The following is an 18,781-nucleotide window of genomic DNA, read 5'->3' on the forward strand; positions in this document are numbered from 1 at the left end:
CAGAGGCGTAGCGACCCCTTCCCGGCGCCCGGGGACAAACTTTTCGATTTGCACCCCCCACTCAAACTTTCGATTTGCACCTCCCCCCCCCCCCTCAAACTTTCGATTTGCACCCCCCTCAACCTTTCTATTTATTTTTCCAACCCATTTTGGCGCCCCCTACGGTCGGCGCCCGGGGACATATTCCCCCCCCCCCCCACCACCCCCCCCCATTGCTACGCTACTGGAGACCGGTACGCTAGTAAGAATATAGCATCTTAGTAGGTTTAGAAGAGCTCGAGTTGTTTTTTTTCTTTTTCAAAAGAGGTTTAGATAAGGGGAGTTAGAAATGCACATCCATGTTTCTTTTTTTTTTCTCCGGGGGTGGGGGGGCACTTGATATTTCCGAGGTGGGGGATGGGAACGGACTAAATTTACCGGGGAGGGGGGGGGGGGACGGACACTGGTAAAAGTATGTTTTTTGTGGGGGGGTGGGGGGGGCGTGATGAGATGCCTGGAAGAAATTCTGGCATTGATTACTACCACGATCTTCGCTGTAGGGCACAAGTCACTCACATGAAAAAAAAATCTTTGAAGAAAAAGTTTTCCATTGCATTTTTATATAGGTCTAGTCGATCATAAGAAACAGCTGTCAATAAACATCGCCTGATGTTAAGCCGTTAAGTTTTCCGTTGTTCCTAAATAGGTCAAGGTGAAAGGCAACGCACTTTTTTTTTAATAATAAAATATACACCAAGGGTGTCGCCAATGTAGAGCACGCGAGCCCCCTCCCTCGACTCCTCCCCACCCCTTCTCTTCTCGAGAAAAGACAAACCCTTTCCAAAACCATGTTATTTATTTATTTATTTTTTGCCAAAGACAAGACCGTCACATACTATAGGTTTTTAGACCGATTTACATTACTCATACCTTGTTTTTCTTCCACAATAACATGTGAAAAAAAATTAATTTAACTTGAAAATGAAACAGCTGTCAGCGTTACTATGTAGAACAAAATAAAAAAAAACGGTTAAAAAAAGTTATTTTGTTAAAATTGAAAAACGTAATTTTTAAGCTGATTATACATATTGTAAAGAAATGAAAAAAAAAATCCATATGTATAGAATTACTGCACAAAAGTTATTTCTAATACCATGTAGCGTCTCTCGGGGGGGGGGGGGGGGGGGGGGGGATGGGGAGACACGTCCACCCCCCTCTCCCAGAATAAAATAAAAAATACATAACACATAAAAATATATACTATACTTTAACTAGCGTTCGCCTTCCCTTCCCGGAAAATTGAAGTGCCACCACTGGTAATCTTAAGAGCCCCCCCCCCTCCCCCCTGGAGAACCATGTATGTCAAATAGTTCTCATCGTGTGATGCCAACACAATCGTATGTGTTCATTACGTCATGATTGAACAAACTCTTGACGTCACTGCCGTTTGTTACTCTGACGTCACACAGCCGACTGTAACTCTGACGTCACACTGCCGATTGACATTCTGACGCCATATCCAAGTATTTACAAGTCTTTAATGCCAAGTGTTCTTATAATTGGCACTATCGTGTCTTTAAAAAAATTCACTACTAAAACACACTAGCAACAGGAATAAATTGCAAATATTAAGACAACTTATTTTTTTTTAAAGTTTAAAAACAAAGCTATAACAATAAATATCTATGGTTACTTTAATCATCTGATCATTACTGTTTTTTTTTATTTTTTTAAAAATATAATAAACCTCTGAGAACGAACGTTTCGCTCTACGAACATATCAGCTTACGAACATTACAGATTAAAGACTTTCAAGGTTTGAGCCATTTAGGTGACCAATATTTCATGTCTCGAACAAATTAGGTTAGTACGTTCCAGCTTACGAATTTTTTTTGTTACGAATGTTTCATGACACGAATGTTTCTTGTTACGAACGACAATTAAAAAAAAAACGTGGGTGTTGAAGACACCCACTCATACCCATTACATCACACTGGTATCTAAACTAGTTTTAACGTTAACGCAAATCCAACATTAACTCTAAATACTAGTCTAGCTCTAAACGTATTCGCCGCTATTCCGTAAACTCTTAAAATGGTAATTTGTAAGCCCGGTTTACCTGACTTGAAAGTAATCAGATTAATCGGAAAATTTAGTCTGCAACAGATTTTTGTTAAAAATCGTGGAAACTGCTTTAACCTTCAACGAGTGATTTAATTGGCCACAGCCCACAGCGATAAAATTAATGCGAGCGCAGTCAGGCGGTAGGTTTTTTCTGCTTCATGTATAATAGCCCGAGATAAAAATAGCTCCGACTAAAAGACTCACTACAATATGGCTCCAGTCAATAGGGTTCCTGGATTTATTTATTTTTGGCAGAATACACTTCTACAAGATATCACTAATGTGTTTTCTTTCTAATAGGGCTGGTAAGTAGGTCACCAACCAGTTCTACAGCTCAATAAAACCTATATGAGCCATAGAACTGGTTGGTGACCTACTTACCAGCCCTATAGCATTGGATTGTAATTTTTTTTAATGCGCAAAACTGTATGAGATTTTTTTTTATGATGCTAATCATGTGTGGCAATTTAAAAAAAAAAAAAACAAGCTTTTAAATGAAACGAAAATAAGAAAGTAAAACACACTTTTCTTGATGACATAAAAACTATATTTGCATATTAGCTGAGATCTTTACCCCCTCACCTTTTCTTTTCTTCACAAAAAAAGTAAAAGTTTAGTTTAGGGCGCTGGAGACGCAGAGTATGCGTGGTCGGGTTGTAGAGCTCTCGACTCGTAGGTCTCGAGTTCGGATCTTTGACTCTAGCGGGTTTGACGTCCATGAGTTCTTCAAGCTCAGACGGCAACCTGGCTAACGTTAGGGAAATTTGTGGCTGCTGGGCATAGTGCTGACCACACTTTCTCTTTATATACCGTGGTCAAGAAAAAGATGAACTCCGTTTCATTTGCCCTTTGGATCATCTGTTCAGGACGGAGACTATTAGTTTACTTAGGAGCTGAAAGTCTTAATGAAAATACCGTTGATTAATTAATCTTTAGGTAACAGTTTCCTGAAGTTATATTTTCGTAGGGGGAGGGGGTACTGTGTAACTTTATTTTACGGGAGAGTGTTAGGGTGTGGCCTTTAGTAACGACGTTGGCGAAATAGATTTTGGGAAAGAAATCGTCTTTAACAACCAAAGTCTTTTATGGAAGATTTCAAATTCCAAACTTAAGATGATTGAAAATTTTTTGCTGCAGTGAGTTAAAAAAAAACACGTTGTCTTAAGACTTTAGAGTCAGGTTTAAAAAACATCACTATTTATTGACTTCGGAGGGTTCACATCGTAATTAAACATCTCGAAATCAACTCTAAATTTTTCTTGAATCGCTTTAATGTACTCTACAGGTACACTGCTGTACGCTTCAATGAGATACGATCTTTTTTGTTTGATGGCGTCCTCTTCCCTGAGCGGATTCGATCTCACACTTTTTGTTAATAGCGTTAAAATTTTGTGTTCAGAATAATCATCTAGATCTTCGGGGAAAAGGAAAGTCGGTCTAATATGACCGTTGGTTTGAAAAACTTTCCACAATCTTCTGGATAAGTCTTTCTGTGATAAACATTTATGGAGAGAGTTGTCTCTGTATAGCTGGTAATAGTTTGAAAGTATTGACTCGATTTCTATCACAGTAAAATTGACAAAGTCGAGGCCGTCTAAAAGCCAGCTGTAGTTGAAACGTTTTAAAATTTCTTGCGCATCTCGCGAAAACGTTTCCATCTTTCCGATGAAGTCCGGGTTGAACTCGCACGGGTTGCAAGCGGCAGCCACCGTGCTCATGTGGTTGTCGTCTGACGTCATCGCGAACGCCAGGAACTGCGTGAAAGTGACGTTGTTGTGGCAGATATTGGAGGAGAATTCCAACCGCTCCCAAAAATCTGGTAAGTAGTATTTATCCAAGTAAACGCTCCACAATCGCGCGTAGGGATCTCTGGCGAACATTAACTTCTTAGACGTCACCGGAAGTTGCGGTTTAACCTCGGCCCAGGTTCGAATCGGGGTCAACGACCTGTTGTGAACGTCTATCCGCTTGATGTCAAACGGCGATTGGAACTTTCGGCTCCACTCCGTCTGGTTGAGGAAGTTAAAAACACGTGCCCAGAACGTGCATCCGGCCTTGGCCACATGACAGTACACCATGCTCATCCGGCTGTCGTAGAAGATCGACCAGGCGCTCACGTTGGTTCCCAAGTTCAAGGCCCAGTGGGACTCACACGCATGGTGAGCGCTTAACTTCCGGTTTTGGAAAATATCCTCAATCGTGTCCGGAGATGAGAACTGGAAACAAAAATTAATGTTTAACAAACGCTATCGTTATAGTAATGAAAACTGCTGAAAAATATAAAAGAAACAAAAATTAATGTTTAACAAACGTTATTGTTAGAGTCTTTTAAAAACTATTTTAGACAGTTAATTTTGGCTTTATCAAAGGTGGCAATCTTTATAGTAATGTAATAAGCAATCTGTGTAGTAATTATAAGTAAGTATAGGGGACAGATGGCTCAAAAAGCGAAATCAAAACACCTTGCTTGGATTTGTTCGTGTTTACAGCAAATCATTTGCATAATCCGAGGATTAAACATTCCACTTTTATGATCACTACCTTGGAAATTAAAATTGCTTTTATTTTTTTATGTGAAAAAAGTTATATAAGAAATTTTTTGTTTGACATATTTCTTTGTAAATATTTTTTTTTTCGTTCGACAATTTTCTCCCAGCTTCATTTATGTTATCTCCCCTTCCGTGTAAGTGTCCGCTTCACGTTTCACAACGGCATCAACGGTCTGTTTTGTTTACTTTTTGTGTGGTCTTTTTATCCTCTACGACCCTAAGTCAATTTTCAACAGTATACAAATGTTTAGAAGGTTGTGTGCGAAAGGTTAAAAGTTCAGGATCTATGGTGTGGGGAATGGGGCGGGGGGGGGGGGGGTTCAAGGAGCCAAGGAATGCAGAAAGAAATAAGGTGAGGGTGTGCGTATTTGAGTGTATGTGTATGTTTATAATTATGTATGTATGTATGTGTAGGTGTATAATTGTATGTTTGTGTATGTGTGTATATGTGGGGAGCCGGACGTTTTCCCGAAAGACACTTGCCCGAATGCCGTTTGCCCGAAGGCCGATTTCCCGAATGGACACTTGCCCGAATTAGACAAATGCCCGAATGGACACTTGCCCGAATGCGACAAATGCCCGAATGGACACTTGCCCGAATGGGACAAATGCCCGAATGGACACTTGCCCGAATGCGACAAATGCCCGAATGCCACTTGCCCGAAGGCCGTTTTCCCGAAAAATGTTAATATTGGAAAATAAATAATATTACCAAGTAGACATTCTCAATCAATTCAAGTTTGAAATTTTGATAATAAATACAATTCTTAGCATAAAAACAAAGTTTTTTTTTTTAATTTAGCTTTAATTTTTTTTAAACTCAGAAATTGCTGTAAAACAACTTTTTTCTTTAATAAATATAAGGTGATGTTGGCGGCGGTATCGCTACATTCTTTTGATGAATGTTTTAAACACCTTGTTTAGCCGAAGTGTTGCGGTGGTTATACAGCGCTTAGGACACGGTGTGGGCGGCGCGGCGTCTCGCAACATTGAACAGAGGCGCGTTTGTTTGTTTAACTTGTTATGCTTAACTTGTGTGGTGATCATTTCACAACAGAACTAGGCGCGGTCTAGGCGGTGAATTTAAAAACTAAAGGTAGTCAATTATGTCTTATCTCCATTTAATTCACCTTGTTTAGACATTGTGTTGAAGCGATTACTTAATAAAGAAAGCAAAAGTCATTTTAAAATCCTCAGATAAACGAAAATGGTATTTTTATTTCGTGTTGTTTCATGAATAGGAAAGAAAATTATATTTTTACACTTTTTATATAGCAAATACAAATTAATTAAGAATGTCTGCCTGGTAATATATAACATTATTTTATTCTTTTCTTTTTGTTTAGATATGTATTGTTTACTAAAATTTCAAATTTAAATTGATTACAAATGATTAATTGGTAATATATAATGTTAACATTTTTCGGGCAAACGGCCTTCGGGCAAGTGGCATTCGGGCATTTGTCGCATTCGAGCAAGTGTCCATTCGGGCATTTGTCGCATTCGGGCAAGTGTCTATTCGGGCATTTGTCGCATTCGGGCAAGTGTCCATTCGGGCATTTGTCCCATTCGGGCAAGTGTCCATTCGGGCATTTGTCGCATTCGGGCAAGTGTCCATTCGGGCATTTGTCGCATTCGGGCAAGTGTCCATTCGGGAAATCGGCCTTCGGGCAAACGGCATTCGGGCAAGTGTCTTTCGGGAATTTGTCGTAGACCCATATGTGTGTATGTGTAGATGCCTTTTTGTGTGTAATATTAATCTTTGAAGATGTGTTTTAAGAAAATCTTTTTCGTGGAGCCAAATTGCGCCTGGTTCGTTATAAAATTAGTAAACTATAAAATCAGTGCACTCTTATACGAAGGATCAAAATCCAAATCTACAACTAATAACTATAAAGCTTTTTTTTTTTTTTTAAAAATCTCTCAATCGATGATAGGGATCTACTATTTGTCAAAGATTAAATACAAAATCGATACTTGGTAGTCGCTGGTCACTGATTCGAATCGATACGTTCACAAACTGTCACACCTAGGGCGTGGGTCTAAGACCCCTTCACCATTTCAAACACTTCCTATCGATTACACGCCGTTTATTGCTAAATATAAAAGTACTCAGGACTCTCGCAGTTAATACGCTTGTTATTAGTCCAATGATTTTAGAGATTACGAAAGTTTTAAGGATGCTAAAACATATGTTAATAAATATATATGTCTAGGCCTATATATATTATACTAGCCGTCCCGGCCAGGCCCTGCTCTGGCTTCTGTGAAAAACGTTTCTGTAAAAGACCATTACCTGTGTGTTTAGTAATCATCATAAACCCGGCATTGCCCACCCAAACCACAACCAACCAAAACCAAAACAACAAAACGCAAACATAACGCTAACACAATTACAAATACAAAAACGAAAACAAAAACCTAACAACAAACCCAACCTTAACCACAAACACCAATACAAACACAAAGAAAAAAAACAAACAAAAAAGCAAACGAAAACAAAAACCTAACAACAAACCCAACCACAACCACAAACACCAACACAAACCCAAAGAGAAAAACACAAACGAAAAAGCAAACGAAAACAAACCAAATCCAAACGCAAAACCAACCACAAACACAAATACAAACACAAACCCAAAGAAAAAAACACAAACGAAAACGAAAAAAGAAAGAACAAAAACGAACCAAATCAAAACGCAACCACTAATGCAAACCCAACCTAAACACAAAGAAAACACTAAAGCGAACATAAACGCAAAGTGCTCACAGTCTAGCCCGGGGCGGAATCGCCTGTATCAGCTTAATAAACGACTATAGTACCCCAACTTATTTATAGTCTTTTGCACTCACTTTAACGAACGTAGGCGCCAAACCGAACACGGGAGGCCCGGGGCCCCAAATAGCACCCTGTCTGGGCGCCAGAGGACGCACCCTGACGTAACCGCCTGATTCAACTTAGTAAACGACTATAGTACATAACTTATTCATAGTCTTTTGAACTCACGCGAACGTAGGTACCATAGCGTACACGGGAAGGCCCGGGGCGCCAAATAGCACCCTGTCGGGGTGCCGGAGGACGCCCGGATTTGATTCACTTGAAGACTATAGTAACCTTTCTTATCCATAGTCTATCGCACTGTTTAAAACGAAATTATGCAGCATAGCGCTCACATGATAGGCCAGGGCGCCAAATGGAACCGTGCAGGGGCGCCGGCGGACGCGCCTATTTCAATTTAGTGAACAAAATTATAATACTCCAAGCTTATCCGTAAATGGAAAGAAATAAACATATAGGATTTGTAGGACCTGGCTTATTACACGTTATTGATTTTAAAAAATAATTAGTGAACAGTATGTTCAGTGTATAGAATCAATAAAAGGCAGTATTAAAAATACCAACGACATTGCAATTAATCAATCCCCGCTAATTATGTAATTTTTTTTTCTTAACACCAAAACAAAGTAATAAAAAGTAAATTCTTTCTTCCCCGATTAAATTGTTTTTTTTAAAGGGAACTAACTGTGCAGTCAATACATTACAGACACAATTTTAGACATTTTTTTAAACGTTGATACACTTTTTCAAAATTTAATGTAATGTTCATAATTGAAAATTATTATTCTAAGTATATAAAATGAAAATTGTTTTTAAAGACTTTCAATAGTAACTTTTTAACTCATAAATTTAGACTATGAGCACGATAAAAATCTAACACTTAAATCCATTGAAGTATCCACGACAAACAAATTTATTTTTATAAACAAATATTTTACATACAGAATTAAACTTTATATATTAGATATTTGTATATACATTTATGTATTTATAAATTTTTATTTAGTAATGTATAGGCAAAACACATTATTACCATTTTGAAATTCATTTTGATTTTTAAGCTGTTAGTAAACAAATTCATATTTTTTAAATAATTTTAAAATATAAAAAGTATATAAATTACACATAAAGCAGATTTCTAATTTCTTTAATAATTAGGCCTATTTATTACACTTTCAGTTAATTAAGCTGTATTAGAATGAACCCCGATGTTTAGGGGAGACTACTTAATACTCACCCCACCCGATTTGGCACGCATTTATATAAAAATACTTACGCTTTCCAAGGAATTTATCTTTAGTATTGAATCTGGATGTAAGAAAAACATTTACTGTTTATTACAATTGAGAAAAAAAATCAAGTCTACTAATGATATTACGTCAGTTATGTTTCTAATACAAAGTGGATTGCAGTGGGGGGGGGGACGACACTGTAAAAGTAAATATTTTCTATATAAATTCAATTTCGTTCGAAGGGGGGGAGGCGGTAGACTTTCTTCGGGGGAGGGGGGCGAGTTCCCCCAAGGAGATACCTGGAAGAAACTCTGGTGGACTGCATTAAGTTCTTCACTAACGATGGGTCAGCATCGTATAGGACATATGATATCAAGCCTTTTGACTATTTGAATAACATATGGGTTTGTATATAGTACGTTCTTAATTCCATGCATCTTCTACTTATTTAATTCGTTTAATGATCACCTACCAACGTGGATTATAAATTATTCGGGATTATACTATGCGCATGATGCAAGTACTATATAACACGGACATGTGTTAATTTAATCACAATAGCAAATGTTACATAATTCAGTATTTTCTTATACCACAATTCTTTACAGTATTTATTATATCTAGGAAATACCCCCCTCCCCCAGTCACCTGACACAACCGACACATTTCTGTATTACTTACACTGTGATTCTAAATATCAATAAGTGATACATATTTATTTAGCTGTTTGTCTTTAAGAATGCAACTCTTTTCATTAAAACCTCTCCAAAGTTACTTGTTACATAAGAAAGAGTAACGAAATTCATCGGGCTTGTTTTCTTACGGTCCTGTATACCACCACATCTAATAATATCGCACATCGTAATATAATCAGTGTTTCTTCCAAGCATCTCTTCGGGGGAAGGGCTACGTGAAGTTTCGTCCACCCAACTTATACGGTACTCAAGTTATTTTTATCATGAGAAACCGGTAGTTGAGTAACGAAATGTAATGTATATAGAATATATTTACTTTTAACAGTGACCGCCCCCCCCCCCTCCCCGGAAATTTCAAGTGCCCCCCCCCCCTCTCGGTCCCTCTCGATCCCATAGCTGATACACTGTCAGAGTGTATTCCAGGCATATCTTCGGAAGTCTAGGACCCCCCCCCCCCCCCCGAACGAAATGGAATTTATATAGAAAAAATACTTTTTTAACAGTGTCCGCCCTTTCCCACCACCCCACGTAAATTTTAGTCCGGAAATTTCCACCGGAGAAAAAAGTCTGGATGATACACTGTCCACTTTACCTTTTGGTAAGCGAAAATGTAAAAAAAGTATCGTCCCGAGCAAGAGGAATCCACACATCAGACAGGAAGTCATGAGACATTTGAATTTAGCCATTCGGCGTCTCGCCATTCTCCAAGCCATGCCGGAAAATTTCCTAAACAAATAATTAAACATTTGATTTACATTATTTCTTAAAACAAACAGTACATGTTAAAAACAGCCAAGCTTCCGTTATATTTATATAAGCCCTGCTATGGGTGGGGGATCTCTAAATCTACCCTTCTAGGCTTATCTAACTAACTACTGTCCGGTCAGTGCAAGCCCGGCTAAACCCAGACTGGTTAATAACCTAACCAGAGTTTCTTCCAGGCATCTCTTCGGGGGGGTCGAAGCCCCCCCGAAAATTTTTTACCGCCCCCCCGAACGAAAGGAAATTTATATAATTTATATAGAAAAAATATACTTTTAACAGTGTCCGCCCCCCCGAAGAAAGTTTACCGCCCCCCCGAAGATTTCAAGTGCCCCCCCGGAGAAAAAAGTCTGGAAGAAACACTGAACCTAACCTTAGTCTAAATAAAAAACTACTAAAATAAAACAAAAACGTTAACAATTAATAAAATTTATTTACGAAAAATATTGAACCAATGAAAACCCACAAAAAAAAGAATAGATAAAAACTTAAGAAACTGGACGGGACAAAACAATATATACAAAACAATTTAACGTAACAAAACATTGCGTTCGACTATTTGATGGTGCTGCACCGACTTATGATGGCTAGGATGGTCCAGGCCCTGACACACGGAAACCTCCCTTCATCCATTCTCGACATCCAAAAGTCCACACCAAACAAAACACTACGTAAAACCACTACGTACAATACCTTACGTACAATACATTACGTAGAAAACAATACGTACACAACAAACTTTTTACACCAAACAAAACACCCAGCCAAGTCGCACAAGCAACCTCACTGGAAGGGGGGGGGGGAGAGAAAAAGAAAAGGAAAACATAAGAAAAATGCATGGTAATGGCAGATATATACATAAATATATACACAAGTTCAAAATGCTACCTACTACTACTATCTACCTAAAGCCTCGAGTAAAACTAATCCCTACTATTACAATTCTAAAGCAATTCTCAAAAACACAACTAACCACTGTCTAACCAAGAACTAGCAACTTAAAAATAACGTGTAAAACAAATTCAGTGTAGAACCAATCTTTCCTACACAAGGAGCAGCCCGAAGCCATTGGTCTACCTAAACAACATCCATATTGATAACATTAAAGTTAACACACTCCGCTAGGGCCCCAATGAAGGCAGACACCAAGCAAGCGATACTCAACATGACGTTGCACGAAACAGCACACACATTAATTTTAAACAACCTAAAACTCAAGGCAACTAAAATATACTCATTAATGTCTAAAACAACCGACTATTGACTGAGCCAATCCTAGTTATCGTGGGGAACCCACAATAACAACACATCATAATAAAGCAAAACAAGTAAATGCACACACGCATTCGCAGCAGTTTAGGAAACATTCCTAAACACACTGACCTAAACCACGTGGTCCGAAAACACACGCCAAGGGTTTAGAAAATACAAAAATACATTTTTAAATCTTTCAGAATAACACACACCACGTGCATACCAGACATGCCGATGCCCACTATCTCGTTTTAGACGAAAATGAAAGAAAACGAGAAACATCGGCAGTCGCATTCATACAAATCACATAAAGATAAAGTATAAAAAAAACAAATACCTCCACGCGTGAGGTGCGCCACGCGCCCACACAGAAACCGACCCTGTCTAGATCTTGCCTCGGGTCAAAAGAAAGAAAATCATCCGAGCGGTCAATTTATACTGACCGCTTCGGGCGGAAGGGGGAACCCCGTGGCCGTTCCCCATTGGACCACCATGCACTCACAGATTCGCCCCAAATAAAATAATACAAAATAAATAATCCATTCACCCGCTCACATTTATAAAATATTTTATAGTTTTCTGAAATAATAGTTTATACATGTTAAACTCATCATGAACTCCCAATATGCAACATATACAAAATTTCAAGTCTATAGTGTACGTATGGTTGGAAAGTAATGTATTTGCATTCAATTCTGACAGAAAAGTTTTGTGGCGGTAAGTAAATTAATTATTTTTAAAAGTTAAATGTAAGACCTAGCAAGCCTAGCCCCAGGGGACATTACTCCTACTGGACGATTTGGTAAACAGAGTAAACAAACGCTTATCAGTAAGTTCGACTTTACACTTTACTTAAGCATATTGCAACTAGATCTAGATCTAATAATTGTAATAGTTATAGATCTCAATCTACCTGATCCTAAATCTGTTCTTTATACTTCCTTAACTATACTGATCCCTCTAAATAAAAAATGACAGTGATTAGATTTAGTGCGTGTTTGTAGTTTGTAGAGATCTGATTTTGTAAGACGTAAGTACTTAGTACTATTACTAAGTAGCAGTGGCGTAGCCAGGATAGTCTCAAGGGGGGGGCGGTTCCAATTTTTACCCGGGGACAAGCTTTCGATTTGCGCCCCCCCCCCCCTCAGATTTTTGATATGCACCCACCCACCCCCATCCAACTTTCGATTTGCACCCCCCCTCATACTTTATATATATATACCCAGGGGTCTATGGGGGGGGTTATGACCCCCTCTAACCCCCCCCCCCCTGCCTACGCCACTGCTAAGTAGTAGTGACTACGACTAGTCTAAGTGTAGACTACTGAGGATGTTAATGTAGTTCAGTTGAGCGTAGTTACTGAAGTAGAGAGTGAATGCAACATTGTGAGTGTATGATAATTAATAAATAATTATAATTCTAGATCCAGTGAGTAGGTCTCTGAGTCTATAATCTATAATAGTAAGCTAATGCCTACTACTCTAGTTAGTAGCAGACTTTTTAAATCTTTAGCAGTCAACTAAACTTTAAATCTACTTCTTAAATCAAATCTAGATAGGTTCGCAGTAGCAACAAATGTCAACATTTTAATTTTATTTATATTATTATTTATAATTATTGCCTACTAAATAACTAAATAATTCTAGATCTAGATTTCTCTAGACAAGTTACTAACTAAATTTAGCACTGTTTTTAACTAGCTAGATCTAGAAAAAAATATAATATAGACTATATCTATTTTTCAGAATACCTGAATTAAATCTAGTAAACACAGAAGAAAGTACCCTACACATGTTCCAGGCAACCTTAACTAAGGCTATCAACAAAACATTGGAAATCAAAATGGGTTTTAGAATGAAGATTTCATCTGTGATTCTCAGTCTGCAATTTGTGAATTACAATATTTGATGCAAGAAAAAAAATTAAATTCCCTGAAATTATGGGACAAATATTACGTTAAATAAAGTGCCTTTATCTGTAAATACTTAATAAATTATTAATTTATTTAATAAAAATTGAACTTGTCCTAATCTTTGAATTTGTTTATTGATTGTAATTGTTAATGTGAGAGTTGTAAAGTTCCTTTTTCTAGCCTGTTGGTTCATGGATCAGACTGCAAAGAGTTCACCTGTTTCTGTGACTTTGGCATATGAAGCCATGATGTGGTCAGCACTACCGCCAATGCCTTTATCTTCACTAATGTGAGTTAGGTACCCCTCATTGCTGGGTGCACTCAGGGACTTTTTACTGACTTAAACCTCAATTTAATTTGATACTTTTGGGTTAGCAGTCTAGCGCCAGTGTGTTTTGCTTCATATAAAATGTGCAAGTTAAACACTGTTTAGTTTCCTCAATCACTACAGCTTTTCAAAATTATTGAACTAACACACACACAAAGAACAACACTCAATACAAATAAAATAAATGTTAATGCTTGATAAAAGGATTTATTTAGGATATATCAATATGTATTTTTACAATGACATACAAATATTAAATTGGGATTCATTGGTCAAGCATTAGAGCACACAATTGCTAATCCAGAGAAGTGGTTTGAGGGCTTGAGTACATTAAGGGTAACTGGCTTGAGACACTGACTTTAAGTGTTAACCACACAACTGTTTTATTAGCCTAAGTCAAAGAAACATGACATTATTATTACAAGTGGAACATGCTTCAACTGTGGAACAGAGGCGTAGCGAGGGGGGGGGGGGGCGGGGGGGGGGACATATGTCCCCGGGCGCCGACCTTAGGGGGGGCGCCAAATTGAAAGTTTGAGGGGGGGGGGTGCAAATGAAAAGTTCGAGGGGGGGGGGTGCAAATGAAAAGTTCGAGGGGGGGGGTGCAAATCGAAAATTTGTTCCCGAGGGGGGCGCCAAATTGAAAGTATGTCCCCGGGCGCCGGGAAGGGTCGCTACGCCTCTGCTGTGGAATAATACTTTCATTAACAGTAAAAATAAATATTAAATAGTGTACACAGACACTAAAAATACATGCTTACTGTAAAGCAAAAGAAATTATTCTAAAACAATGTAATATACATTAGGCCTATTTAGTCATATCTGTTTATTCTGAGTGATATATTCAGAATACTGTAATTATAGCGTATTTAATTTCTACTAAGTAGGGCCTAAGCCTTGTACAACAGTATGAATATCTAGAATCTAGCTATATAGATTAATTGAAGTTGCTGATTTTTTTTTTTAAATCTTGGAATTAAATTTTCAATGTTAAATTAAAAGCTCAATGACAGTAACACAAAGCAAAGCCAAACAAAGCTTATTATCATTAAACTAATTAGGCCCTAATGTTAGCAATTATTAGATTAATCCAATTTTTAGGCCCACTTTGGGCTTAAATCAACTTTGGAATTTCTAGAGCTACTACTAGATATAGAATTTTTATCTCGTAATACTGGTACACTATAACTTGTCTATATATATAACTATAACTATCTGTACGAGGACTAACTACTAAGCAGACGACTAATTAGTAATTACAGTTATTAGGTCTGGCCTACTGTCACTGTGTAATATCTAGTTTATCTACATCTAGATCTAGTACTAAAAGAAAAAGTACTAGGAAAAGGAATTATTTTTAAAAATATGGCATTGATTTAAAATAGGGGCCTATTTATTAAAATGAATAAAGGCAAAGTCTTTATTACTAAATAGGCCTAAATTTAATTAGGGCTATTTATTAACTATAATAATATGATTAATACATAGGGCCTAATTACTAATTTAATCAGGCCTAAACTTTCTAAGCAAAAGAAAGTCTGTAGAAAAATGTATGGGCCTAAATTCAAAAGTTAAGACTAAAGGCCAAAGGTTTCTGTTTTACAAAATGTTTGTAGATCTGTAATAGTAATAGACTTGTCACTAGTGACCGAAGTACAGTACTAGTCTAGCCAATTGTAAATCTAGCTAATTATTCTATTATTACTAAATCTAGCTTAAATACTAGGTAGCTATTAAGTACTAAACTAATACTAACACCCAGTGGCGTAGCGAGGTCGGGTGTCACCCGGTGCGGCACTCAATGGTGTCACCCCCCCCCCCCAGAGGCATAGAGACCTTTCCCAGGGACAAACTTTCAAATTTTCGATTTGCAACCCCCCCCCCCCCCCGCTGCCTCAAACTTTCGATTTGCACCCCCCCTCGAGTTTTTCTCTATATATTTTGCTATTTTTTGCCTTGGTGTCACCCCCCTAAATGGTGTCACCCGGTGCGGTCCGCAACCACCCGCCCCCCCCCCCCCCCCCTCGCTACGCCCCTGCTAACACCTATTATATTAATAAAAGTATTCATATAGGCTAGTTCACTATAAAAGAAAATACTCTATAGTCTATATATATATATAGGCCTTTGTACTTAATACTAGATCTATGCTAGTTCACTATAAAAGAAAATACTCTATAGTCTATATTCTATATATATATAGGCCTTTGTACTTAATACTAGATCTATATACTAGATTTCTATATAGATCTAGATCTAGATCTAGTAGGCCTATTATAATATTATATAAACCTAGATCTAGGTCTAACTAAAATTAGGCATAGATCAGAGATCTAGATCTAAAATCTAAATGAAATACTTAGGCCCTAGATCTAGTAAATAATAATATAATACTATTTGACGATTTGTTATAATTATTTTAAAATGTTAATATAACTTCTGTTTAGGCCTATAACTTAGAGTCTAAGTCTTAGACTTATAACCTAGGCCTAATTAAATTAGTACTTAGTACTAAACTAGTACACTAAAGTAGAATCTAATTACTAAAGTTCTTTAATCTTTAATTCTTTAGACTTGGTCGCTTGACTTTACAACTTCTTCTTTACTCTTCTAATAAAATCTTTAGTTTTAGACAAAATCATTACGGTCCCTAATCTACCTCTCTAACTAAAAGTTAAAATAAAACTAAATCTAACAACATTCTAACTCTAGGCCTAGCAACGGATTCTAACGAGTCGGTTGTATTCTAAATCTATAGGGTAAATGAGGGCGTTAAGAGCCGTGTGGTATTAAGCCCCAATCAACACCCCACCCCCACAAAACCCCCAATAACACTGCTAATCTACTTCTGAGGTAACAACCACTGCTGTTCTTTGATAACAGAGAAGCAGAGGATTCATTTTATGTAATTTATGACCCACTTGGTCCAATAGGGAGAGGATGAGACAGGATTTAATCCCACTGCTCTTTCCCTAAAATTTCTCATCTCCATAAAACCATTTTGTGAACTTTTTTTCCAAATAGACATAACTTGGGAAACTTCACTTTGTAATAAACCAAATGAGTTTTTTCAAGCCCATTCTTTGTTCCTGTATTAGAGCATTGGTTGTTGTACATTTTAACACTATTTTTATAGCTATGGCTAGAATAGTTTTATTTTGGTGAATTTTTTACTTTCTCGTATATACGTAGTATAGAGAAAGTATTGTAATCGTGCAAAAAAAAAAAATCGAGATTTTTACAAATCTCGACGTTTTACACCTCACTGATACGGAAAAACATAATTTTGCAATCTTGTCCGTATGTCTGTGTGTGTGCGTGTGTGTGTGTGTGTGTCTGTGTGTCTGTGTGTTTGTCTGTGTGTAAACACGATTACTTGAGTACCGTTACAGCTAGGTTGATGAAATTTCATATATAAGTATTATATCAAAATCGTAGATCCGTATCAACTTTTGAGCAATTTCCGATAACCGGAAGTGGTACTTTTTCTACTTTGAATTTTTCAAAAGCCTATAACTTGAGTACTAATTCAGATAGATAAATGAAATTTCACATGTAAGTAAAAGATCTAATTCTCTACCTTCTATCAAATTTTGAGTAATTTCCGTTGACCGGAAGTACTAATTTACGCTATTTCCGATTTCTCAAAAAAACGCATGTAAATTTATAAAGTACTAATAATATTGCGCACTATTACGCACATTTGGTTTTGGTGCTCGCTTGGTGCGCAATTTTTTTTTCTACTAGATTTTATTCTATTTTTAAAAGTTTAAGTAAACAAAAATCATGTCTATATTCCGAGTTGACATCCCACGTAGTGTTATATTAGAATATTCGAGAAAGTTTAGGGGAGATCACTCCCGGTTTATTTTGCACAATGATTATTTGTGCCAAAACAAAATGGCCGACATTAGTCCCATTTTACAATGCTATAAAGTTGTTATCATTATCAGAGTAAAACTTGACTGATCATTACCATAATGGTTTTATTTGTTAGATAATAACTAAATCTACATGAATACATTATTTTGTTCACTAGCTTGCCTGTTTAGAAAAGTTATAACAGATACTGTTATGTGGCTCTTGAAACCCTATGTGCAAGTTTCTCATTTATTAGACCACTGAATATGACACTGGTATAGGAATAGTTAACACAAAATGTATTAATTGTTAAACAGACTTGTGTCTAAATAATAGAAATACAATTCTAACCTGCTAAAAAGTAAAAATTCAGTCATCTGATGTTAGCAAGGTAATTTTTAAAATGGTACGAGTACTTATTACCCCTAAGGGGCAATACAGCCGACTCAGCCCCCACCTGTTTCTAACCAACCATACAACTTCTAATCTCTTTGTAGGTAACAGGAATAAATGTTCTTAGGTCTCAGCCAATCTGGGGTGGTATGTTATGTAATTTATGACCCTCATGGTCCAGCATGGAAGTAAACAGACACATTAATACCACTGCTCCCCCCTTACAATTTCTTACCCCCATGATACCCAGCCCCCACCAGTTTCTGGCCCACCATAAAACCATCTCTTTGTAGGTAACATGGATTACAGTTACAGATCTCAGACAACCTGGGGTGGCATGTTATGTAATATATGACCTTCATGGTCTAGCAGGGTGGAGACCAAAGAGGAATCAGTACCACTGCTCTCCCCTCACAATTTCTCACCTCCATGATAGCCAGACCCCCACCTGTATCTAACCCACCATAAAACTTAATCTCTTTGTAGGTAACATGGACTAAGTTCTTAGATCTCAGCCAACCAGAGATAGCATCTCCTTATGTAATTTATGGCCCTCAGGGTCCAGCAAGAAGAAAAAAAAGGGGAAACCAGTACCACTGCTCTCCCCTCACAATTTCTCACCCCCATGATACCCAGCCCCCACCTGTATCTAACCCACCATAAAACGTATCTCTTTGTTGGTAGCATGGACTTAGTTCTTAGATCTCAGCCAACCAGAGATAGCATCTCCTTATGTCATTTATGGCCCGCAGGGTCCAGCAAGGAGAACAAAGTGGAAACCAGTACCACTGCTCTCCCCTCAACATTTCTCACCTCCATGTCATGTTATGTAATGTATAGCACACATGACTTA

General features: G+C 37.5%; 1 protein-coding gene across 1 annotated transcript in view; it reads right to left on the bottom strand.

The window, feature by feature from the left end:
* Positions 1-3,284: 3,284 nt before the first annotated feature.
* Positions 3,285-18,781, bottom strand: part of LOC131948648 (carbohydrate sulfotransferase 8-like) — a 16,923-nt gene continuing 1,426 nt past the window's right edge. The window contains exons 2-4 of the mRNA XM_059310264.1: positions 10,011-10,144; positions 8,768-8,799; positions 3,285-4,319 (exon numbers count right to left, since the gene is read on the bottom strand). Coding sequence (XP_059166247.1) covers positions 3,285-4,319; positions 8,768-8,799; positions 10,011-10,131 — 1,188 coding nt within the window. The 5' untranslated portion in view covers positions 10,132-10,144. The remainder of the gene's footprint in view (positions 4,320-8,767; positions 8,800-10,010; positions 10,145-18,781) is intronic.

The sequence above is a fragment of the Physella acuta genome, unplaced genomic scaffold, assembly GCF_028476545.2.
Source record: "Physella acuta isolate Inbredline_101_S28 unplaced genomic scaffold, ASM2847654v3 ptg000655l, whole genome shotgun sequence".
Classification (NCBI taxonomy): domain Eukaryota; kingdom Metazoa; phylum Mollusca; class Gastropoda; family Physidae; genus Physella; species Physella acuta.